The sequence below is a fragment of the Colletotrichum destructivum genome, chromosome 8 (genome assembly GCF_034447905.1).
Source record: "Colletotrichum destructivum chromosome 8, complete sequence".
NCBI lineage: Eukaryota > Fungi > Ascomycota > Sordariomycetes > Glomerellales > Glomerellaceae > Colletotrichum > Colletotrichum destructivum.
The window spans coordinates 1,623,849-1,647,240 of NC_085903.1; the positions used below are offsets into that span (position 1 = coordinate 1,623,849).

Genomic DNA, 23,392 nt, shown 5'->3' on the forward strand with positions numbered 1-23,392 from the left:
TAGCGCCTTAGTCGATAAGCACCGATAAGCCAGAAAATTTTTGGGCGAGAGCAAGCGGTTCTCTGCTTGGAGGGAAAGTTTGAAAGTTACGGTCCCTGCAGCCAAATCTTCCTCCATCATCCACCGCAGGAGATCCCCTCAACAGAACGGAACCTCCCCCTCCATACCGTTCACCATGGGTTCCCAGAAGAAAAACCTCAAGGCGACGAAGAAGTTCGAGAAGAACCACCTGAAGGGTGTTCTGGACAAGAGGAAGGAGACGGCAAAGGTCAAGCAGCGCATGCAGGTCAAGGCCAAGAAGCAGTCCAAGAATACCAAGGATTCCGAATTCTTCAAGAAGGATGAGGCCGCTGCCAAGGCAAAGGCCAATGGCCACCAGAAGGACGCCAAGGTCAGCGCCATGAGTGTCGACGACTTCTTCCAGGGCGGCTTTGAGGACATCATCGACAAGAAGGACAAGAAGTCGGCGAAGAAGCTTGGCAAGCGGAAGCGCGATGCGCCCGCGGGAGAGGAGGGATTCGACTCGGACTCGGACGCGGGGGACTTCTCCGGCGAGGATGAGCCCGTCGCCAGCGATAGCGAGGACGGTGGTAGCGACGATGACGAGAACCTCGGTATGACCAAGGAGGCCATGGACAAGCTCGCCCAGAACGACCCCGAATTCTACAAGTTCCTCAAGGAGAACGATCCGGAAGCCCTTGACTTTGACGAGAACGCCGACCTTGCCGAGGTAGACGAACTCAGCGCCGGCAGCGACCACTCGGACGACGACGAGCAACCGAAAAAGAAGCGCAAGAAGGACGCCAAGAAGAAGGCCGCCCCGGAGGAGGAGGAAGTCCTCGTCGACAACGAGCTAACGCGCGAGATGGTGGCCAAGTGGAAGAAGCTGATTGAGGAGAAGCAGAGCTTGCGCGCCGCGAGACAGGTTGTTCTGGCCTTCCGCTGTGCGGCTCACCTCAACGAGGACGACGCCGATGATGAGAAGACGCAGAGATACACCATCTCCAGCCCCGAGGTCTTCCACGACATCCTGATCGTTGCCCTCAAGCAGATCCCCGAGATTATCTCGCACCACCTTCCCATCAAAGAGTCGGCGTCCGGCAAAATCTACGTGCCTACCGACTCGAAGAAGTTCCACACGCTGTCCATTATGATCAAGACCTTCACCGCCTCTATCATCCACCTTCTCAGCACGCTGTCCGACGACTCGACCCTCAAGCTCACCATCGGTTCACTAGAGCCCTTGGTTCCCTACCTGATGTCTTTTCGGAAGCTCCTCAAGGCCCTCATCAAAACTGTTGTCAACTACTGGGCCAGACCGGCCAGCTCAGAAACCACCAAGATCACGTCCTTCCTTGTCTTGCGGAGACTCGTCGTCATCGGTGACAAGGGTATCCGCGAGACAGTTCTCAAGGCCGTGTACCAAGGACTCGTCTCTAGCTGCAGAGCAACAAACATCAATACCATCCAGGGCATCAATTTGATGAAGAACTCGGCCGCAGAGCTGTGGGGTATCGACCAAACCGTTGGCTACACCACCGCCTTCACGTTCATCCGCCAACTGGCCATCCACCTGAGAAACAGCATTGTCAAGAAGGAAAAGGACGCCCACAAGATCGTCTACAATTGGCAGTACACCCACTCGCTCGACTTCTGGTCATGCGTGCTTTCCGAGCACTGCAGCTCCTTGAAGGAGGCGGAGGCGGGCAAGGAAAGCCAGCTGAAGCTCCTGATCTACCCGCTGGTGCAAGTCACGCTGGGTGCGATGCGCCTCATTCCCTCGCCCACTTTCTTCCCCCTCCGCTTCCACTTGATTCGCTCCATCCTCCGCTTGTCTCGTGCGACCAATACCTATATCCCTCTCGCCTCCGCTCTCATCGAGGTCCTCGAGTCAGCCGACATGAGACGTTTCCCCAAGGCGTCGTCGATCAAACCCCTCGACTTCAACGTTGCGTACAAGGCGCCCAAGTCGTACCTCCGTACGCGTGTCTACCAAGACGGCGTTGGCGAGCAGGTTGTTGAGCTCTTCAGCGAGTACTTCACCATATGGGCCAAGAACATCGCGTTCCCCGAGTTCACGCTGCCTGTTCTCATCCAGTTGAAGCGCTGGGTCAAGCAGGCGCGCAAAATAAGCACGGGCAACAAGAACAACAAAGTCATCTCGCAGATCGTGCTGCTGGTGCAGAAACTCGAGGCTAACGCCAAATTTATTGAGGAGAAGCGTGCCAAGGTCGACTTTGCGCCCAAGGACCGCGCGCAGGTGGACGCGTTCCTGCGTGACTTTGACTGGGAGAAGACGCCTCTCGGCGCCTTCGTCGTCGTGCAGCGCAAGATTAGAGAGCAGAAGGCTAAGGCGCTCGAGGAGGCGAGGAAGGAAGACGAGAAGAAACGAAAGGAGGAGGAGAAGGATGCGCTCGCCGCGAATGCCGAAGACGACTCTGAGGAGGAGTACGCCGACGAGCTGATGGATGACGAGGCGGAGGAGGCGGAGGAAGATGAGGACGACGAAGAAGAGGACGATGATGTGGAAGACGATGACGAGTAGAATCGTGCGGCCGTGGAGAGATGATCAAGATAAAAAAAAGTGTTTTTTACGGCGTCGTCCGAGTATGCTGGTGTTCGGGTATATATCATGGAGGCTGATGCAACATAATTTCTGGAGGCTGCAGCCCTCAAAACAAGCTTCTTCATTATGATAGGTGGCGTTTCGATAAGTGAACAACTGCTGTCCGAGTTTCTTGCCTGTGCCGAGATGGTATCGTTAGTCGGCTGCCTGTTACGCTACGGCGTTCGAGCATGTTGATGCCGTTTGCAGAGGAGGGCAATAATGCAAGATGAAGACTGGGGTGTGGCACGGCCTGCTAACGGTGACTACCCAGTAGAGGGAGCTTAGGGAAATCAGCACCTACCTACCTAGGTAGTTCTGGAGCAGAAGTGTACAGGGGTTCTGTTAATGCACGCACACACGTCGCTGAACGCCCGTCCCCTGGTGATCTTTCCGGCAAACGTCTGCCTGCACAACCTCCAACACCACTTGATCAACATCCATCTCACCCCGTGACTCAACCACGACTTGTTTCACTTATCCTCGTTCGTCAGATCTTTTTGTCTCCCTAAAAAACACCACACATATTGCTGTATCGGAACATCTTCAGAGTTCGGACATCCTACTGACGAGATCGTATTGGATGCGGTGAGCCAATTCCAGCCATGGCTCCCCTTGCGGCAGATCCCCGCCAGCTCGTGGTGGTGCTCAACCCTGCCCGCCGCAAAGTGCTATACACCCTTCTGCACGATATCACGGGCTACATGCGCTCCCAGCTTGAGCTCAAAGACGGCGACCAGATTATCTCGTCAACCACCAACCCGACCTCGCCACCGATCCAAGACCGTAACGCCCCGCTCTTCGTCCCCGACGCCGGCCAGGGCCATGGGGGACGCAGCAGCAGCCCCAGCCACCCAGATCGCGGGGGCTCTGGCGTGTACAGCGCTCAGCTCCGCGGCTTGAGGAGGGCGGCGCTGAAGCACTTTGACGAGTGGCGAAAGGACGTCCTGGAGAAAGTCAAGGAGGTTGCCTCTGTCAGAGATGACGACAAGATCCTCGAGGCCCGGAAGAAGCGGCATGATGAGATGGAGAAACTAAAGCATGAGTCTCCGGGGGTGGGTGAGGATCTGATCAATTTTGGATACGCGCCAAAGGCTGCGTCGACTGGCGTCGGAAAGGAGGTGGCCATTCTGCAAGAGCACTATCATCCGATTCCGAACAGATTCACCACCATCCCGGCGGAGGACCGGAAGGAGGTGCTCAGCTGCCTTTTAGTCCTCATTCTGTCTACCGGGAGTTACTCTGCGCACTCCAGGGTTTTGGCTCTATACCTCACATCCGCGTTTGAGCTTCCCCTTTCGGCCCTCATCACAGAGGAGACGGAGATTGCCAAGTCTCTCGTCGAGTCCTCGACTTCGACCGAGGGCCAGAAGGCTAGCATGTCAGCCGAGGCCGAGGCCGCGAAACGGCGCCAGGAGAACCAGAAGAGCAGATTCTGGAAGGTCGGTCTGGCTTCGGTGGCTGGCGCCGCTGTCATCGGAATCACGGGTGGCCTGGCAGCTCCGGTTGTTGCTGGGGCTATCGGCGGCATCATGGGAAGCGTCGGGCTTGGTGGCGTCGCCAGTTTTTTAGGCGTCTTCTGGATGAACGGCGCTCTCGTTGGCACGCTCTTCGGCGCCTTCGGGGCCAAGATGACGGGCGAAATGATGGACACCTACGCCAAGGAGGTCGAAGATTTCCGCTTTCTCCCACTCAAGGACGAATGGGGCCAAGACTATAAACGAGCCGACCCCGACGGCAAGCAAGGGGCACGGCTTCGTGTGACCATCGGTATCAACGGATGGCTGAATGAGGAGAGTGATGTGACGAAGCCTTGGCGCAGCCTCGGTGACGAGTCCGAGGTCTTTGCTTTGCGCTACGAGATGAAATCCTTGCTCGCCCTCGGTCGAGAGCTGGACAGTCTTGTTTCGTCGTACGCCTGGAGCTTTGTCAAGGTGGAAATCCTCAAGCGAACCGTCCTGGCTTCTCTCTGGGCTGCACTTTGGCCCGCCTATCTCATCAAAGCTGCTTCACAGATCGACAACCCCTTCAACCTAGCCCGTAATCGCTCCGACAAGGCTGGCCGAGTGCTTGCCGATGCTCTCATCGCCAAAGTGCAGGGAGAACGACCCGTCACGCTGGTAGGCTACTCGCTCGGTGCGCGCGTCATCTATTCGTGCCTACGCTCTCTAGCTGAGCGCCAGGCCTTTGGCTTGGTGGACACCGTGGTCCTCATCGGCGCCCCTGTACCCTCCAACAGGGAGCACTGGCAGGTTCTACGGTCCGTCGTATCTGGTCGCATCGTGAACGTGTACTCAGAGACGGACTACATTCTCGGGTTCTTGTATCGCGCAACATCCCTCCAGCTGGGAATCGCGGGTCTCCAAGAGGTGAAAGACATCGAAAGAGTCGAGAACCTGAACCTGAGCTCGGAAGTCAGCGGTCATCTCCGCTATCCTAGCCTGATCGCCAAGATCCTGACGCGATGCGGCTTCCCCAACGTCAAGGGCGGCAACGGTGCCATCGAGAAGGACGAAGACATCAAGATTACTGACCAGGAGGCAGGATCGCAGATGGGCGAGCTTATTCAACTGGAGGCCCAGCCGGACCCCGAGGCAGAACCGCAGCCGATCAAGTCCAAGCAGACAGCGAGGTTTCCGAACGAGCTACGTCATCCGCTGCATCCTGACCCGCCCCTGCGGAAGAAGGTGCCAACTCGCAATAAGGTGTCGAGGGATGACACGACTTCGGTCTCGCAGTCTTTTGATCCTTTGGGGGCTGCTGGGAGTGACCCCTTGAAACTAGGCTCTCTGGGCCAGAGCAGGCAGAAGACAGCTTCGTCTCATCACGAGGATCTCCTTAGTCTGAGCTCTCCGCCTCTGAAGAAGCAGGAGCCGAGTAGCCCCAAGGTTGCTGATCCCCTAAACCTGGGCTCCCTTGGCCAGAGGAACGATGCATATTTCGTTTCTGCAGCTGGCTGCAAGGACGAGGGGCCACAGAAGAAGCCGGAACTCCCTCCTCGCCCTACTGCAATTCATTCATTCCAAAGCGACGGCGCCCTCGATCCACACCACCGTCGTCCCGAGTTACCTATTAGACCCAAAACGTTCCCGGTCCCAGTCCAGGAGGAGGATTCTGATAGCGACGACGAGAGTTTTAAGGGGATTCAGTTGATCGATAACGAAGGCCCGGGAGACTCAACGAGTTCTTCGGGGCCGCCGAGGGCCGATGCCTAGAGTAGATTGCAGAGCATGTGCACGCTGATGGCGGTGTCTAGGTCCGAGAACATGACCAGCTTCGGGATACAGTTGTTCTAACTGTTGCTGTGTATGCCTAGAAACGTGTCTAGACACTCTCTGAAGATGCATTCAGATCCTAACTGCTAGACCCGAGCTGCTGCTTTATCTCTATCTCTCTCTCTCCCTCTCTCTCGTTCAGAACATCAAGGCCATCTCTCTGTTCACGAACCGAATCTTCTCAGCAAACGACGGTGGTCGTCCGAAGCGCTACGTCATACTCCTCACTACACTCTGGCTGGAATATACAAACTGTTGACACACCTGGGTTAGCCCTGATGTTTTCGATTATAGAGACTGGTGTACCACATTTTGGCTTGTGATTTAGACTACCAACACTAAGATTCTGGCCTCAAAGATAATACCAGCCTTAGTTCGTTGGGTTTCCTCCACAGGGTGCAAATTGATAAAACAATACACAATCCAGGCTCATAGGAACTGAGATGGCTTCCCCTGTACACAAAGATATCTAGACTTCAGCCTAGGTGCATTCATCACTTTCGTATTGCATTTAATCCTAATTATTCTGAAGGCAGGCGTCTACCATCTAGGTGCATGGCCTGTCTTCGCGACGCAGCACAAAAGATTTTGAGGTCTACCTAAGAATCCAATTGCAAATCCTTGGTACTCGCACGGCTTCAACTGGGTTACTACCCACCCGCATAACTCATTAACCGAAACCGCACAAGCACGCTTGTGTTCTTCTCAAGTTGATATGTGAGATAACCCCACAGACGTTGGACACAGATACGGCGTCATGCTCAGCAAAATAGCAGAATGGAGACGCGGGAGCACAGCTGGCTGGCCGGTTCACGAATCCACCCTACCACGTCGTCTAACTTCTGGTTCGTCTGATCACTGAGACCACCTACCGTGACGCGGCTCTACTTCCGGTTCGTGTGGTTGCCGCGCTAAACAACAAACGGGCGAGCACGGTCTTGTAGAGACCGAATCCAGCACAATCTCGATGATGCGCATAGCCGGATCGAGTGAACATGAGACAAGAAATTGACATGGGCAATCCAGCGCATTAAGCTAAACCGACACATCAACAACCACTTTATACGAACCAGACGCTCAGGAGTCTGAGGTCGTACGTACATGTTAGCAGTGTAGGTAAGCTGGCGCTAAGCCGAGCAATCAGCAAGGAACGACCAACAATAGGCAAGGTACGATAATCAACGCCATCGCGTAACGAATGAGATATACCGGCCCGGCAGAGAACAGCACCCACACCACACAAAGGCTAGTGTGATCGTGTGTAGATAAGCCACGCTGGCATGTCAAGCCTGAGGCGAAACCTGTATTGAACGGTTTACGGTTCACAGTATGCGAACTTTAGTTGAGTAGGTCGGCACTCTGGCGATCGAGACGCCTTCTCGCAACGTGATTGGATCTCGATCTCCGGGTTCACCTGCTGCTTCCCCTCTGAAGTTCCGACGAAGTCACCTCGTATGACATGTGTGGATCGCAGTCGAAGAAACGGTTCCGACCGAAGGGTTCGCTGCCAAACGTCATGGCACTATGGTTTGTTGCCTTCCGGAATCTGCTCGGATCAAGGATCGAAGAAAATGAAGGGGCAGAGGCTTTTTGAAAGGAGGCGGTTAATTGGATCTCGAGACTCCTTTTGAGACTTGACCAGGTCTACATCGTACTATCCCGAAAAGGATGGGCACCTTAGCAATTGCAAGTGAATGCTGAAGTGGCCGAGATCAGATCCGGACCGTGCTGCGTGCTGCCAAAGCCGAGAACCTCTGCCGGCAAGCGGGAACCCCGTTCGGAGATGTAGCGTCATTCGTCATTCGTCGTTCGGAAGTGACATGCAGCTGAACGGGGCTGACTCAGGGATGCAGGCACTGACGGATATGATTTGGCTTCGATGTTGCCCAAACATGGCTAACTCTGCGGTTGTGCATCGGACTGCGCCGAACATTACATGTCCCAAGAGTCGCGGGCACGTTGAAGAAAGAATGGATCTTTAGAGATTACGGATGGTTGTGAACGGGGCTGAGGAGAAGATTTTGTACTTGGTGCATGAAGGCAGAGGCAGGGAAGAGGCGGGATGTTCGCAAGGATGGGCGGATTTCGTAGTCTGATTGGCTCCGACGAAAAAGACCCCTGTTCCTGAGACGGCAGGGTATGGGGCTGTAGGGCGGCTGTCGGGTTGAGCAGTTGAGGCGGTCAGTCGAGGTCAGATGAGCTCAGGGTCGGAGGGGGTTTGACCATGAGGCAAGCAGCCTTACAAAGAGGCTTACGAATGTCGGAAACGGGCTGGCCGTTGGTCGTTGAACAGACATGTTTGCGACGGATGGATGCAGAGGCCGCTGTTGGCTTGCATTCTTTTTAGCCGTCGTTTGCCCCTCCATCGCTTCAGGCTCCGCAGTAACAAGTCAGGGTCTTCTGGTCTGGGTGTTCACGCACACGGACACGTGTAGGAGAAGAAAGTCTTGAAAAGGGGCGATAGCGAATTGCCAAAGTATAGTAGCCGCCCGAGATGGCCATTCCGTCATCTCGGCCGGTCAGATTGACGTCTTCGGGGTCAGCCGGATGTCGTAAGCCAAGGTTGGCCGCTGAAGCGGGCGATGGGACTGACTCGGGTTGCCCCTGTCTGAGGGCCCCAAGGCAAATGAAGAGGGGACGGATTGCCTTGTTTTGACTTTCTTTCTCCTCGATCTTTGACGGGAGAGACGGTGTGAAACCTGGGAGACGCGGCCGAGGACGAGGAGAGGTGGTGCACGGCAGCTCAAGAGCGGAATTGAGCTTGGCGATGGTGTGTTCCAGGCCCTGCAAGGCGAAAGAAGGTCTGGGAGGTTTGCAGCAATTGTTTGATTCTGGATTAGAGTATTTAATTCGAGTCGGGACAAGATGTACATCGCCCGGCGCTAGAGCAGCGTAAAGGTAGGTTAGGTAGGTACCTCTTTGGAGGAAAGGCGGCAGGAGGAAAAATAGGAGGCCCTGTAGGGGTCTAAGTACCGAGAGCACGTTGCGGCTGCACTTCTGACTTCTGACTTCTGGACTGATGCTGGCCTGCGCTGGGGTGGGAGGACAGGCAGGCGTCAGTCGGGAGTGCGGGGCTGTCTTCCAGTCCGTGATGCTTCGACACCCCAGGCTTGGACATTCGAAGACGTCTGAGGGTATCTTGAGAAGTCAATCAACGAAGCTGCTAACCGGGGAGGAGAAGGTAAGGTACGTGCGTTCAGGCACTACACCTTGTTCCTTACAGCAGATAGCTGGGTAGTAATACGATGTAGGTTAGGTTCACATTAGGCTAATCCGGTAATTAGGAATCTGAGAGCAGAAGCGCAAAGGCAAAGAAAGGTACCATCGTACATTGTATCTAGGACGCACGGTGAAAAAGCACAGTATCTAACTAGTGTGGCCCAGTAGTATCGAGTGATCAATCCGTCAGAGGATGGAAGGTGCTGGTCGTTTTGGTCCGATAGGTGAGATGGGTGAGATGGGTGGCCCCTCCTGTTTTATCTTGGTTGGCCAAGGCATTCCCCATCCTGTCCCAATTTCAACGCGTGCACGCCCTACAACACAGAGCGAGAGAGAGAGAGAAAGAGAGAGAAAGAGAGAGAGAGACTGTGTGTGTGCACGATGTATTGTGTTGTATGGTGTTGTGTATGAGAGAATACACCCTCCGCCAACAACAAAGGTACCTACCTCCCTTCCCAGGTACTTCCCCTCCGAGCCTTGAGAAGGGGTCCGAATCCCCGTCCACACCCAACCTACAGGGCGGTCCACGATCAAATATCCACACCCTGCGCCTGGGTTCCCCATCACAACTCACCAACACCAACACCCACACCTGACACCCTTACCTTTCTTCCCGCCCATCTCTTGCCGCTGTCTTCCGACTCCTCCCTGGCCTCGTTCGTTCACCATAGTCTTCCCCTCCAACCGTCCCCTTCGACCTCCTGTCGTCTAAACCTTTCCACAAACGCGACGACGACCGACGACCAAAAGGGAAAGCGACAAAAAGCGCAGACCGCCCTACCTTTCAAACCCGCTTCTTCGGACGACATAGCGGCATAGCGGCATATCGGCCCCTAGCTCCTCCCCGAACCCCCTCTTCCTCTGGTCCTGACACCTGCCTGGGAGACTGATTGCTAGGAATTTCGACCATCTCTCCCAGCTCGTCTCGAAACGACTCTTCTTGTCTCCGCGGCCGAAATCGCAGCTTAATTCGCATTGCACATCGTACTTAACCTATACAGACCAGCGACACTTGATCAAGGCTGTGTCACCAACGCTCTGTGTCCTCGTCGTGGACAGTCACAATCCCCCTTCTCTCAGTGCTACGCCTCGTGCGTAAGGTCTAGCGACTGTCTCACACCTGACTGCGATTCCCATCATGAAAGGCCGTCCCATCGACCAGCTCGTTTACGAGCATATGTTCCCCAAGCCTCGCGCCAGCGATCCCCAGAACTTCCACGCCCTTCTGCAGCGCAGCCTGATCCTTGAGGTTCGACAAGAGGTTCACTCCTTCTACGGCCACCTCGACACACAGGAAGCAAAATACCCCGGGTTGGATTACTGCAACCCCATCCACCGCATTCGCCTGAGCCGTTGGACTTGGCACCGTCGTCTGTTCCGAGCGTTTGACAACCTTCGCCTTACTCCCAACGAGATCGCCGGCTTGACCAAATGGGAGGGCACAAGATGGGCCAAGGAGCGCTACGAAAAGGAGCAGGGCATCGTCATTCGGGACACTGCTGGCGATGGTTTCCCCGATTGGGTCGAACCCGAAGACCGTCCCACGCCCCCGGTTCGGACCGCCAGATCACGCTCTGTCGAGACGGACGACGCAACAGACCCTGCCGACGAGGACATGGACGGCGAAGAGAGCGAAGAGGAACTCGAGAGTGTCGGGGTGGCTCTGAACCAGCGTCTCAGAGAAAGAGCCGCCCGACGAGAGGCGGGAGACATGTCGACAGTGCTGGACGAGGAATGGGAGCAATGGCTGAAGAATGTCATTGAGAGCGGCGAACTGCCGTACATTTCCAACGGAATCGCAACATCAACAACCGACACCCCGGATGCTGTTGTGCCGCAGGCACTCTTCCCTCCTCGTATGCTGATTGCTGCTCAAGCCGGCCAGTGGCAGGACATTCCAGATTTTCTCCACGACATCATTCGCCGCACTCTTGAGACTGGATCGAGCATGGGGGAGTTAGTTGTGCCACCTGCTCGTCTGCCCACTCTTGCCAGCTCCAATGCAGCACGAGAGCGAAGAGGCACTGACGAGCACCACATTGGCGGCATCACAAATTGGCGGCGCACGTATTCGGACCTGCGTCTCCCAGTCGGCGACAGTGCGACAAACCCGACGTTGCAGCGGACAGCACAGGCACCCGGCGCCTAGGAGGTTCGGCCGCCTGACACGCTCTCCGTTGTTGATCGGCTTCTTTCGACCTCCCTGGAGCTAGAGGCTTTTGCGCTTAGAGGCATACTAACTCCCAATAACATAACCTTCGCCTACCCCCCGGGTCTCCTTCCCGATGACCCCTGGGACATCTCATTATCGGCTTCCTAGAGTACAGACGATCGGGAACACGTCTTGGCCCAAGTCTGTCCCGCTTTGTCGCTCGCTAGGTTGTCGGCTACGAAATCTTCTGGTCTGGTTCGATTTCTAAAATAAAAAAACTTAGACTCTCTTCTCCCTTTTCCTACTTACTGTTTGATTTTGCTGGGCACGAGAAGGGAGGTTCGCTCCAAAAACATCAACAGCGCGGCAGACTCCTCGCATAACTCGGTTATTCCCCTACACACGGCGTCAAACGGATTCCTTTTTCGGGATTTTCATTTCTCTTTCCTTTTTGGCAGTTTTTGCAAGTACTGGATCAGCGAGTACAAGGGATTACGAGGAAACGAGAACTCTACGCATTTCAGGGCTCGCTTCCAACGAGCGACCACCTGTATCTAGTCGGGAGCCCTTAGCCACAAAAGTGCTAATTTTATATGTCCGATTGTCGGGTCCATGAGGACGTGGCATGCACTTCTTCTCCCTCTAACAAAGTGACCAAGATGCTATGCTTCAAGTAATACTGCGTGAAAAGGGTATTTTTCATTCTGTTGCAATTTTCCAGCCTCCGCCATACCATACAATAACAAGGGGAGCGCCGATCCCCTTAGAACTCCGCGACTGGCCATCCCGACGACCTACGCACTGTTGATGTCGATAACCTTCCCATAGCACCATGTAATAACCCCGCTCGGGTAGAAAGGAAAACAGTCGCCAACCAACGCCAATTCCCATGAAGCCCGAAGCCCATCCAACCCTGGATTTTCGTCAAAAACTTCGTGACCAAAACAAGTCTACGACATTCCGCGCGCTCTAGACGATCGCCGTCGTGACACTCTTTCCTTTGGACTCTCCGTCGGCCACGTCTTCCTCGGTCCACTCTTGTCGCCTCTCCTGTTGCCCTTCTACGGCTCGAGGTGAGACCACTCGGGGATGGCCTTGATCTGCTGCCACATATACTTCTCCAGCTTGTTTGCGCTCTTCGCGTACGGCGTAGACTCGTTATTGTACTTGCGGCAGTTGTCGAAGACGAGCTTGGCATCGCGGATGAAGTCCTCGGGCGTGGAGTACTGGTCCGCCTCGAGTTTGGTCTCCATGGTGCTGAGGTCCATGGGTTCCTTGATGACCTCGTAGTAGTCGGCAACATCATCCTTGTTGACAGGCACAAGAAAAGGCCATGCTGACTGGTGGTTCTGAAGATCGTTGAGCAGGTGGAGGAGCTGGTTGTAGTTGGGCCCATGGCGGGGCTGTCGCGCGAGCTCGTCCATGTCCGGGGACCAGCCCGATGCGCGGATGGCGTCTATGCTCAGCGGATCAATGGGCTTCGCGCCGGATTTCCACTCTCTGGGAGGGGTATGGACGATGTGCGATTTTGAGTACGCGCGGATCTTGGCCTGGACGCACTCCTTTTGCTTGAGCAACATGCGGCCCATTTCAAGATATCGGATCCGCGGCAGCATCGAGCATTGCATGATTGTTCCGCCCTCATAGTCCTTTATGTAACCCATCCATACGCTCTTATCAAGTGTGATCTCCTTAGTGAACCCTTGCTTCTTAAAATATCCGATGGCGTAATTGTCAGCGTAGGTGAGGAAATGCATCACATCACTGGTGGCCTTGACATAGTCCTTGAGATGGGACATAAGATGCGCACCATATCCCTTGACCTGCTGGTCGGAGCTGATGGCACAGAAGACAATTTCTGCAAATTGGCGGCCCTTAAAGGGGCGGTACGTGATACCGCCAACGACTTCGAGGGGCTTTTTGACGATTGCTATCGACAAGTGGGTCCGGTCGTAGACGAGACGCGCGATGTAGTCCTTCGGCATCTTGGGAAGCTGCTTCTGGAAGATGCATTTGAGGCCGGTAAGAATGATGAGGGATTCGCGCTCGTTGTCGTTGTTGACCACTCGGAACTCGATCTCGCCGGTGCGCTCTTCGATAACGGCGGGCTGCGCAAGTGGACGTTAGCTTGGTATGTGGACGATAAGGGGGGGAAGGGGGGAGTTGTGTGACAGCTTCAGGTGCGCGCAGTGTCCCTGGTTCTCTTGGATGCAAAAACTTACCTTCTCGGGGAAGGGGATAGGCTTCATCGCAGGTTTCTTCTCTGGCTCGGCCGATTCATTGTGCTTGACCCGTTTTGTCGCGGTCGGCGAGGACGGCTCCTCCTCAGCCTTGCGCTTCGCGGCTACACCATCGAGTTAGATCAAATATTAAACCGCTAAAATCATGGAAACTAAGCGACTCACTCTCTTCCTTCATGTTGTCCTCGATCGCGAGCCTTTGCAGGCCTATTTTCGATGAACCTTGTCGATGGATGTTGTCGTGGTTCCTGGGAGGTTGATGACATGCCGCGCTAGGCTCTGCCGTTTCTCCGTCGCCGGATGACGCCGAGTGGGGCAAAACAGGGGGGAAGTGGGAAGACACTAGTCCCTCTTTTGGCTCAGGCCACAATTCACGGTGGACCCTTTTGGAGCTCAGAACACGTTTGGGGAAGCTACAGCCTTAACCTTACACTTCGCGATCCTCCCCAAGCAACGGCCGGCCAGCACCTCTCCAGGAACTATAGGGAATTCATGATTCCTTGTGCACACAATTTCAACCGTTGGGACCATTTCTACGCAACTGATACAGTCCATCCTTTCATACCTATTCAAAGAACCAATTGTTTCCCTTCGATCAGCAGATGGACTCCTCGTTGCTTGAGGTCTGGCAAGCTGCTGCTAGCACGCCTTTCAACCCTGCTGTCGGCAAAGACTCTCAGTTCTTTATTGCCTTCCTTCTTCTGCTCATTGGTGTTGGTATCACCGGTGTCTTCGCTCTGAGTAAGCAATGAGGCAGCATTCTACAACCAGAAATGACAGCTGACCTTCGACACAGACCGATCCATCACCAATATCTTGGCGCTAGGTATACCTGCCTCTGCCACGATCGCGTAAGCCAACCCACTTCTCGCTTATCACGAAGACGATTACTGATGGTAATTACAGATTCGGCACGGTTTACATGTTCTGCGCGGTCGGAGTCTACGTCTAAGATACCCCAAGAAGTTTTTCCAAGTCGGCGGCTACCTTGTACTTTAGAAGCAACCAAAAAAACCATCCATATCACCATTCTCTCAATATCAGGTGACCGTTCTCATACAAGGAGCTGTAGCGTCACTAGGAGCTATGTCGGGCGCTCTTCCTCAGCCCGGAACGGCGCCGCAACCGCTATTTCGCGCCGTCGCCAGCTCGACAAGACCCCTGTACCAGCTGCTGAGGACCATCAACTTTTCCAACAAGGTCCATGTACAACTTCAAGATGATGGCATTAGATTCGCGGCCGACCTATCGAGAGTTATGCAAGGTAAGTACGACGGCGGCTGGTGAGCACGTGATGGAGAATTGACCGTCGATCAGGCACTGCCTTCCTCGACAAGAAGCTCTTCACCTCGTACTCTTTGAATCTCGACGAAGACGAGGCTCTGCCAAATTTTCAGATCACCCTACCGGCGCTTCTCGAAACACTCCAAATCTTCGGCGCCGTCGACGTCGCAACACGCACACAAAAGGCCGAGCAGGACCCGTATCGCAGCAACCTCCGTAATTACCGACCAGATGCATTTAGTAATCAAACTCTGGGAATCGGTGGGACCTGTAGCCTGGTCTACACCGAAGAGGGCGGTCACTTCAATGTCGTCATCGAGGAAAGTGGTGTCAAAACCACCGCCAGCCTCACAACGTATCTGCCGGAAATCCCAGAGGAGATACCCTTTGACCGAGAGAATCTGTCTTTCAAAATCATCATGCAGGCGCGCTACCTTCTCGACGCGCTGGCGGAGTTAGCGCCCATCGGCCCCAGCCGCCTTACCATTACAGCGTCAAAGACACAGCCTTACCTTACTCTTTCCGGCGTTGGCGACCTCGGCTTGTCCAGTGTGGACTTCGCCAAGGGCCGCGAGTTGCTGGAGACCTTCGCGATCCAGGATCGTTGGACCCAGAGCTACAAGTTCGATCTCATCAAGTCTTCGAGCGAGGCAATGCGGATCGCTAGCAAAATTAGTTTCCGCGGCGATGATCAGGGCGTTCTGAGCTTGCAGTTTATGGTGGAGGTGGAGGGTGGCGGGGTAAGCTTTTTAGACTTCCGGTTCGTGCCTTACATTACCCACGAGGATGACGAGGATGAAGAGGGTCAAGATGAGGATGAATGATTCGAAATGGTTCGAGGTTCCATATGGTATGTTGACGAGTCCCGCTAGGAAGGCTCTTCAATCTTGGAAGAAGAAGGATACTACGTCTGATCAATGTAATACTCCTGGTATGCCTTCCGCTTGCGTCGATTCTGACCGTGAACTGTGCACCATTCCCGAGGCAAGAGCGAATAATGTAGCCCGCTAGCTTCTCTCTGGAGAATTTGGCTTCAAGGCCGCAGAGCGCCTCGTCACCTCCCTAGGAACGACGGCTCGACATTTAGCAGAGCCCGAGCTGGCACGGAGGCTTCCGCAACCCAAACTCCAGAGAATGAGAGGTGGCCGTCAACGAGACGAAGAGGAAGGGGGAAAATGAGTCTAGGCGGCTGGTGTTTAGTGAGCGCCCATTCCTAAGACAACATTCCAACGCCATCGGGTCAAGCCTCCGAGAGAGCTGACTGGACCGCGCTCTTCCCGGGTCGGTGGGGCCCAGTGCTTACACGGATGGGCTGACAGGAGGGGCGGCGAGGCTCGATCAGAAATTTGTTCGCAAACGGCAAAGGTGTTGCCGAGGCGTTCGAACGGACTTGTTGATGTCTCGGTCGAGAAGAGAGAACGCGAAGAGATTGCGAAGCTACATCGGCTGGAATCTTTGTCTTCTTGCTAGACTGTACTGACAGTCACCTCCCCATCACGCCTCTGGCAGTTGGACCCCCCGCTGAGAATGATGTATCAGTCGTCTGTTTGCGGAAGACTCTGGCTCTTGCCGACGTATTATCGCGAACCGCCACCGAACTAAACTAAACTCAACTTTGTTATTCTCTGGTTTGTAGATTTTATAGCTCGAACTCAATCTTTCCATGTCACAATTAAACCACCTTGGTTTCTGAACGCCTCCCAAAATCCCAGCATCTTGGCTCCGATCTCGTGTCCATCAACAGACTACTACAAACTCGCGTGGTCTTCTTTCTCTTACCTATAAACCATCCCAAAAGCCAACGATTGTTTCTCTTTGCTTCCTTTCCCTTAAAACCTCGTGGTCTATCCCTTCCCATTCCTGTTCTCGGCGACCCAACGCTCTCATCACACAAAGCACGCAACATAAAACAGCACTAAGGAAGCTTTTTGACTTCCTCCTCCATTCAATGAACACTCCTGGATCTTTCGGAATCGTCGATTACTCCTTCCCAATGTGGTCCAAGAAGCACGTCGGCTCGTGGCTCGACGCTTTTAAGCCTCGCCGCTCGTCAACCTCTTCTTCTTCGACATCATCATCCCGAGCCTCTTCATTTTCTATGTCCTCGCGGTCAGGCCCCAGCAGCCGGAATGGCTCCTTGGCTTCCCTGATGTCGATGGGCACAGTAGAGGAGCAAGAGCACCTCATGGCTGAGCAGCCAAAAAGGCCCGCATACGTGCCGCAGCACGCGGCCAAGTCTTTCATGAAGACGGCGACTTCCAAAGAAATTCGCAAGAACGGTGAGATCCTGTGAAGGTTCTCGGGTCTCTGTAACGAAGCGGCAAAATAAAGAGAGAAACTCCCCTCCCCCAGAAACTTCATCGAAACCCGGAAAATTCGCTCTCATCAATTGGCTCCGTTCAGGGCCAACAACCACCCCTCAGTCCACGAAGACCAAACAGAGCCCGTCGAAACAACTACGACAATACCACCCCGCCATTGACAACCACTACGCTTGTCCCTTCGAGCTCGGAATATTCGAACTTCCACACAAGTAGACGAGACCTCAGCACAGCACCATCGCCGATGGGGGACGTCGGCACACCTCAGATGCTGTCATATCAGCGCCTGTTCGCCCACATAGCTTGACATTTGGCAAGAAACCGGGCGAGGAAGGACTTCCCAGGAATGGATCTTCGAGGGGCGGTATCTCTTTCTTCACGAAAAAAACCATTATATCCGCCAGTTAAGGCGTGGTTATGAGTCATTTGGTTGGTACAAATGTCAAAGGATGGATTTTGGGAGCGCAACCTTTTTTACACTAGGCACAATAGCAAAATTAGGCCCTACAGCCTAAGCTAATCGAACTAATATCAACCCCAATACCAATGGCTTAACAGTTCCATACTTGGTCCAAGATACCATTGATGCACGACTGGCTGACCAGCATCGATTATGAATGAGGTATACCGAGATAGTTGCCAAGAGTGGCAGGTGCAGTATGACGACGGCTTATCGTGAGCCTCCCTCGGCACGCACTCTAATGTCCAGGGGTGCGGTAAACATTGATGTCGGATTTGGCTACGAAAGATTGTGCTTTCATGTGCGTACAGACCGAGACTCCATACTGACAAGCCGGATGCACCGGCCTGAAAGAACAGTGGATGAGAACCGCAAGACCATTGGGGCAATGTTGATGTAACGCTGTTGCAGGAGACAGTCAGGGATTTAGTGCGGCGACAGGGCTAAGGTGGCATTCGCGAGGTCCAAAATAGAACGACCAGCGTTGGAAGGCTGTCCTAGGAAACCAGTCCCAGTTAATAGAAAATTAGAGAAATTGAGATACGGCCAAGGTGCTTTGGTGTGTCTGAATGAGAGTGTTTACTGAGCAAGTTTAGCGCTAATAGGGACAGTCTGACGAAGATCAGCGAGGGAGAGAAAAGGTTCAGATAGGGAGGAAAGACATGAGTTCGATACATGGCGTTTTTTGCTCTTTGGAAGGAAGGAAGAGGTTGAGATGAGATAAAGAAACGAGCAAACTGTTTAACCGGCCCTTTGTTCAAACATGTTGCAGTGACTGGTTGATTAGTTGAAGAGTAAATGGGATCGCCTGCCTGATTCACGAATGGTCGAGTACCCACCCAAGGTTAAGTGCACATAGAGGTTTTCTAGGTTGAGGAGGTAGATGCCTTGTGCGGATACTGTGTTGAGAGGTGTAATTAATTCCAATGACGGTTCAACGCCAATAATCGATGCCATCATGCCTCTCAGCCCCCTTCAGCCCAACCCCACGTGCCAGTACGAGCAAGAATGGAAAGTCGCTGTTCATGCAAGGTCCATGCATGCTGACCGAGTCGCTGAGCCTGGCAGAGCTGAGCCAGCCTGGGAGTGTCAACTGGCGGGCAACTGTGGGGGCAAGTCAGCAGCTAGCAATCGGCGGGCCGCTGGGTGGTCGGGCTCAACTTATCCTCATCAGCCCCGAAACTTAGCCACATTCAACTTTGTAACAACTTCCTGAGCACACATCCGGGGCACACATCGAACACGAACACACATTGCTTCTTCTTTAACAACACCACACCACCAATAACTTACCGACAGTCTTGGATACGAACAACAGCCGACGACCCACTGCAGATTATGAACGTCATCGGGCGATCTTCTGCCCAGCCGTTTTACGGCCGGCGGGGGAGAGGATGCAGTCTTCCGGCCATCCCCCTCGTCACTGGTCAACCTGGCCGTAGGTAAAGTCTCTGCCTTCCATTCATGCTTCGAGTACGGTAAATGAAACAAGCACCGCTCTCCACAATTCTAGTACATGTGTGCCGGCGGCAACACGCAGGAGGACGTGGCCGGTTGTCCGGTTCTCTGCTCCCGGGGCGTATCGCAACAAAGTTGGCTCGCTTCCTACCCCTCGTTCGGTACTAGAAGCTCTGCATCGCTTCCCAGGAGTGATGGGTCCGGATAGTGCCGGATGCTCGAGATGCGCCCGCCTGGGTCTATCTCCCGTCTAGCTTTTCGTTTGGACCCTAAGGCTCTTTCACCAAGGCCCAAATCAGGCATTGAACCATCCCCTGCAGCTTGCTCCCGAGGGCTCCCTTGCCTGCATCAACCAGGAGGACACAGGAAACCCCCATCGACTGACTTGAATAGGCTTCTGTTGTCTCAACAGAGGTCGAACAAGTGCTGACCGCTTGTTGAGAGTGAAATTCGGTAATTAGGAGCCCTATCTCGAAGACGAGTCCGTCACTGGTCTTTGTGCACACCGGCGGCGGGCAATCATTCTCAGCATCGGCAGCATCGTCGACCAATGTCGGACAGTTCAAGGGTGCTTCCTGGTTTCGTGACCTTTTTGGAGCTGTCTTGTTTTGGGCATTCTCTGCCGGGCGAAATGTTGTGACCCAACATGGACCGCCCCTCCCCGACACTCTCGCAAGTCCGCGCCCGTGGCTGGCGAGTTCGATGCCAGCGAGACGGGCCGGGTTGAATCCAACTGGTCGCGCGCCTCTGCACGTCGCCGCCTGCGTCGTCGCACAACGACTACTATCGAGTCGCATCTCGCTCGCGTCTGTGGCTGGCCGACGGTCTCCCGTGAGGTGCAACGTCCAGCTCCAATAGTCGGATGAAGCGAATTCTGTCAGAATCCATCATCCACGCCGGCCGTCGTATCCCATGTTGCCTGGACAGTTACGGCGTCCATCAATTCATAAGGCTGAATGCACAAGACCCTATGGAACCGGAAGGAAACATCAGCGAGGGCAATCAAACCGACGGGGGGCTCCAAACATCATCGAAGAAAAAGTGTGGATTTAATCTGATCGTAACAATCGTATCCCATATGGGGCATGGCGGGCGATGAACGCATGCAATGTCACCCTCCCCTTAGGGGCTGCCCACCCCAAAACCACCCCAAAGATGTCTCCCGCCCCCTCTTCGGCGAAAGAAAGGGGCCGTTCGAATCGCACAGGAAGCCAGTAATAGCAACTGCTGAGGGTAGCCAATGAGCATATACCAGAACGACAAAACTAGGCAGTTGACCACCCTCAAGCCGGACTGACGAGATATGACTCTATGGCCTCCGCCCTCACGCAGTAGCTTGTTTGCCTGCACGACCAGCAGGGATTCGGTTGGCTTTTTGCACCGCCGCAATTTATATACACAGAACCGCACAGAACCGCACCCCATCGCACCGCACCGCACCGCACCAGCAGACACACGCGACGGCTTCCATGACCACCCTCCATCAGCGATTGTTAATGGGTGGCCGGATCTGCCCATCCAAGCCGATGGTCTCCCTGACCAACACCCCCAAACCATCTCGCTAGGAACTGTATCTCCTACGGACACCACTATCAGCTGGTCCAAGATGGCCCCAACCCGCTTGCTTTTATTTGTGCCACAAGCAGCCCCAGAACAACATACATACGGCCAACCCTCGAACTTTGGCCAGCATCCCAGATGGCACCCATTTCTTCCCCTTGCCTTTTGTTCGCGTGTTGTCCTACCCGGTTGTGCTTCTCCCTCTCAATCTTTCCATTCGTTACGGACTCCAAGAGGTCCCGCCTCCCTATCGTATCCCCATATATCTCTTGTATCAGCCTTGTTGGTCCGTACATGACACCTTCCTTGACTTCGCGTGGTCCCAACTGTACGCCCAACTCTTTAACAGGATGTCTCGGTCGGGCTTCAGCATACGGAAGCTTATCTCCCCTCGCCGATCACAGACTACCGGAGAGCGCCGTCGCTCGGGAGACTCTACCGGGAGGGATGACCTTTTTCTTTTCAAACCCCGACGGAAGCAGCACACATCCAAGTCTTGGACGCCGGTCAGACGCCCATCCAATCCTACACCAAGGAGACCTTCGAGGGAGGAGGCCCTCGTACGAAGATCACAAAGCATCAATAGGGCCCAGGTCGAGGGGTCTTTCTGCCCCCAGGGATCACCGCATTCATCCTCAAGTTCTTTGTGTAGTTGCAAGTGTCATACAGACACAGCCTCGGCCGCCAACAACGATGGCGCCATTTGTCCCACTCAAACACATGGGAGACTCTCTCGATCTTTGGCGCCAAAACGTCTTGCAGAACGCAGACGTCTTTACGTCTCTCCTCTGCCGCTGCCAGGTGATGATATGTCTACGTCTAGCTCGACAGAGGCTGAGATCAAAGCTTTTGAAGCTGGTGAGATAGACTTGTCGCGTCACCCCGCGCTCAGAAACAGTTCAACCCCTCCACCATCGTCTGAGGAAGGAGACGAAGAGGGCGAGGAAGAAGAGAGAACAGGGGGAAAAGAAGAAGACGACCTAGGCCGCTGGTCACTTGACTTCCAACAGCTCATGCAAGAGACGGACGACGCGTTCAAAGCTGTACGGACAGCCATCGAAGAGGCCAAGATGGCCGTATCGATCTTCCCTTCGCCTTCCAATGCCGGTCGCTCGTCCACATCTTCAGCTCCTACTCCGCTTCAGTCGAACTCGCCAAGCCTTCCTCTCATAAGGCTGCAGATTCGGAACAGCACCCCGGCGCTTCCTCCTCCGGTATTCGGCGCTCCAATGTCGCCAGCATCCAAGCCAAGAAGGAAGTCAAAGAAATCTCAGAGGTTTAGGACAAGGGCGAAGAAGGCTACCCGTTGGCAACTGGGGGAGGACGTTGCCGATATCATTAGCGGGCAATTCTTCCGCAGAGTGGAAGTTGAAGAGCTTCTGACGCCGGATCGTCTCCATGCGTTACGAACTGAGAGAGAGTCTCAGGCGCAGCCACGCCGGTCGAGCGACACTCTCAGGACCATTAGCACCGACGGTAGCGAGACACCGGTGGAGCCATTCCACCTCCAAGACCTCCCCTCTCGGATAGGAGCGGCGGGGGTCCAGACGGCGGCGTCGTCTGCTGACAAGGTGGCGCCACCCAACACGGTGGACCCGACGGTGCGATCGGAATGCTTCTTTAAGGAGAAGTCACCTCGGAGGAAAAAGCCAGTTACAAAGGAAGAGTACGAAGCCGAGGACCCCTCGGTAAACGGGGAGGTCAACGTGCCACCTCCGCCGGCGAAAAACCCGGCAAGGTTTCTGGTCCGTCCCCAAGCACCTCTTTTGCCGACAATACCTGAAGTCGTCGTCACGACACCAGAAACCGAGGGAACCCCGACTCGCAGAAGCAACGGAACGGCGGGACGATGCTTCACACCTGTGGACGACGAGGATTTCATCTTTTTCCAGTCCACAAACTACACTTTTAGCCAACCCACCTTCCGACATGGGCCGGTCCGCTTTGACAAGTCGAAAGTCGTCAAGGGATTGAAGTTCGATCCCGACGACACACTTGACTGGACCGCCTTCCAGATGGCCATCCTCGGCGGTGCGGGGGATCTATTCTCGGACACCACGGACTTCTCGCAGCTATCAGAGGCCGAAGAGATTGACGATCTGGCCGCCTGGTTCGAAGGCTTCGGCTTTGACAGTCACGGTATCGTCGCCACCGGCGACAAACCGAAACACCTACCGGAGAATTATCCCGCCACTCCCTTATATTACCCCCTCAAGCCGTATATTAGGGCCCCGGTGGACAGTGATCTTCCCATTCCTGTAGGGGCCGAACATCCCACAGGGTTCTGGAACGAGGGCACCGTCAACGCATCCAAGTTCCTGACGACGGGGTGCGGCATCCGGCGGTGGACAATGGAGGGGCATCCCAAGCGGTACAACCGCGAGAGCGTCGAGAGCCTGCCCCCCAGCCCGATGATGGACCTCGTCATGATGAGGGGCTCCGATGGCGAGCCCGAGGTGGTGCCAATGGGATATAATCTGGGACACGACCTCGGGGACTTTCTGAAGTGGGAGGCGGAAAATGTCTACGCTGCGGGGGTACACTGAGCTGACAGGGGAGTGGGGTGCTTTCACAATCGGGTATGCACTTGGGTCATGGGTCAACAGTATAGCTATATCGAGTGAATAGAATGAAATGATGATGTTAGCAGCTAATGATGTTCAAAGCCCATGGGTATTTGAACGTCGAGTCAACAGCAGCAATGCCATAAAGCATATTCTTGTTGACCATGCCCAACTGCAACCTCGATGTGGACGGTGGGATCACTATGCATCCGTTGCATCGGCTAGGGCTGACTGACTTCCCGTATGGTGTGGCC

The 23,392-nt window shown here is 54.5% G+C and overlaps 9 protein-coding genes across 9 annotated transcripts; 7 read left to right on the forward strand and 2 right to left on the reverse strand.

The window, feature by feature from the left end:
* The first annotated feature begins 78 nt into the window (after window positions 1–78).
* CDEST_12338 (Putative nucleolar complex protein) lies at window positions 79–2,694 on the forward strand. The gene has a single exon (XM_062928494.1). It carries the CDS (start codon window positions 176–178, stop codon window positions 2,543–2,545), a length of 2,370 nt encoding a protein of 789 aa, XP_062784545.1. The 5' UTR covers window positions 79–175; the 3' UTR covers window positions 2,546–2,694.
* Window positions 2,695–3,014: 320 nt separating this feature from the next.
* Window positions 3,015–6,800, forward strand: CDEST_12339 (Putative alpha/Beta hydrolase). The gene has a single exon (XM_062928495.1). It carries the CDS (start codon window positions 3,211–3,213, stop codon window positions 5,818–5,820), a length of 2,610 nt encoding a protein of 869 aa, XP_062784546.1. The 5' UTR covers window positions 3,015–3,210; the 3' UTR covers window positions 5,821–6,800.
* Window position 6,801: 1 nt separating this feature from the next.
* CDEST_12340 (uncharacterized protein) lies at window positions 6,802–9,205 on the reverse strand (the record flags this gene model as incomplete). Its single annotated transcript, XM_062928496.1, has 3 exons — window positions 6,802–8,036; window positions 8,124–8,907; window positions 9,203–9,205. 2 exons carry the CDS (start codon window positions 9,203–9,205, stop codon window positions 8,251–8,253), a joined length of 660 nt encoding a protein of 219 aa, XP_062784547.1. The 3' UTR covers window positions 6,802–8,036; window positions 8,124–8,250.
* A 471-nt stretch (window positions 9,206–9,676) lies between these two features.
* Window positions 9,677–11,713, forward strand: CDEST_12341 (uncharacterized protein). The gene has a single exon (XM_062928497.1). The coding sequence runs from the start codon at window positions 10,238–10,240 to the stop codon at window positions 11,246–11,248; it is 1,011 nt and encodes a 336-aa protein (XP_062784548.1). The 5' UTR covers window positions 9,677–10,237; the 3' UTR covers window positions 11,249–11,713.
* Window position 11,714: 1 nt separating this feature from the next.
* Window positions 11,715–13,736, reverse strand: CDEST_12342 (Putative GNAT domain, bromodomain, acyl-CoA N-acyltransferase, Bromodomain-like superfamily). Its single transcript, XM_062928498.1, has 3 exons — window positions 13,657–13,736; window positions 13,474–13,595; window positions 11,715–13,359 (listed from the first exon to the last, which is right to left on the reverse strand). Exons 1-3 carry the CDS (start codon window positions 13,667–13,669, stop codon window positions 12,313–12,315), a joined length of 1,182 nt encoding a protein of 393 aa, XP_062784549.1. The 5' UTR covers window positions 13,670–13,736; the 3' UTR covers window positions 11,715–12,312.
* Window positions 13,737–13,906: 170 nt separating this feature from the next.
* On the forward strand, window positions 13,907–14,553 carry CDEST_12343 (Putative oligosaccharyltransferase complex subunit). The gene is made up of 3 exons (XM_062928499.1): window positions 13,907–14,232; window positions 14,288–14,342; window positions 14,398–14,553. Exons 1-3 carry the CDS (start codon window positions 14,094–14,096, stop codon window positions 14,441–14,443), a joined length of 240 nt encoding a protein of 79 aa, XP_062784550.1. The 5' UTR covers window positions 13,907–14,093; the 3' UTR covers window positions 14,444–14,553.
* Window position 14,554: 1 nt separating this feature from the next.
* CDEST_12344 (Putative DNA clamp superfamily protein) lies at window positions 14,555–15,706 on the forward strand. Its single transcript, XM_062928500.1, has 2 exons — window positions 14,555–14,755; window positions 14,809–15,706. The coding sequence occupies exons 1-2, from the start codon at window positions 14,578–14,580 to the stop codon at window positions 15,597–15,599; spliced, it is 969 nt and encodes a 322-aa protein (XP_062784551.1). The 5' UTR covers window positions 14,555–14,577; the 3' UTR covers window positions 15,600–15,706.
* An 875-nt stretch (window positions 15,707–16,581) lies between these two features.
* CDEST_12345 (uncharacterized protein) lies at window positions 16,582–17,576 on the forward strand. The gene has a single exon (XM_062928501.1). The coding sequence runs from the start codon at window positions 16,724–16,726 to the stop codon at window positions 17,066–17,068; it is 345 nt and encodes a 114-aa protein (XP_062784552.1). The 5' UTR covers window positions 16,582–16,723; the 3' UTR covers window positions 17,069–17,576.
* Window positions 17,577–20,543: 2,967 nt separating this feature from the next.
* Window positions 20,544–23,196, forward strand: CDEST_12346 (uncharacterized protein). The gene has a single exon (XM_062928502.1). The coding sequence runs from the start codon at window positions 20,925–20,927 to the stop codon at window positions 23,118–23,120; it is 2,196 nt and encodes a 731-aa protein (XP_062784553.1). The 5' UTR covers window positions 20,544–20,924; the 3' UTR covers window positions 23,121–23,196.
* Window positions 23,197–23,392: the final 196 nt, after the last annotated feature.

Coding starts and splice junctions, on each gene's coding strand:
- CDEST_12345 (XM_062928501.1), top strand. CDS start 16,724: ATGAACACTCCTGGATCTTTCGGAATCGTCGATTACTCCTTCCCAATG.
- CDEST_12342 (XM_062928498.1), bottom strand. Junction 13,360..13,473: donor CTATCCCCTTCCCCGAGAAG/GTAAGTTTTTGC, acceptor CCACTTGCGCAG/CCCGCCGTTATCGAAGAGCG.
- CDEST_12341 (XM_062928497.1), top strand. CDS start 10,238: ATGAAAGGCCGTCCCATCGACCAGCTCGTTTACGAGCATATGTTCCCC.
- CDEST_12343 (XM_062928499.1), top strand. CDS start 14,094: ATGGACTCCTCGTTGCTTGAGGTCTGGCAAGCTGCTGCTAGCACGCCT. Junction 14,233..14,287: donor CACCGGTGTCTTCGCTCTGA/GTAAGCAATGAG, acceptor CCTTCGACACAG/ACCGATCCATCACCAATATC. Junction 14,343..14,397: donor CCTGCCTCTGCCACGATCGC/GTAAGCCAACCC, acceptor TGGTAATTACAG/ATTCGGCACGGTTTACATGT.
- CDEST_12339 (XM_062928495.1), top strand. CDS start 3,211: ATGGCTCCCCTTGCGGCAGATCCCCGCCAGCTCGTGGTGGTGCTCAAC.
- CDEST_12344 (XM_062928500.1), top strand. CDS start 14,578: ATGTCGGGCGCTCTTCCTCAGCCCGGAACGGCGCCGCAACCGCTATTT. Junction 14,756..14,808: donor CCTATCGAGAGTTATGCAAG/GTAAGTACGACG, acceptor ACCGTCGATCAG/GCACTGCCTTCCTCGACAAG.
- CDEST_12346 (XM_062928502.1), top strand. CDS start 20,925: ATGTCTCGGTCGGGCTTCAGCATACGGAAGCTTATCTCCCCTCGCCGA.
- CDEST_12338 (XM_062928494.1), top strand. CDS start 176: ATGGGTTCCCAGAAGAAAAACCTCAAGGCGACGAAGAAGTTCGAGAAG.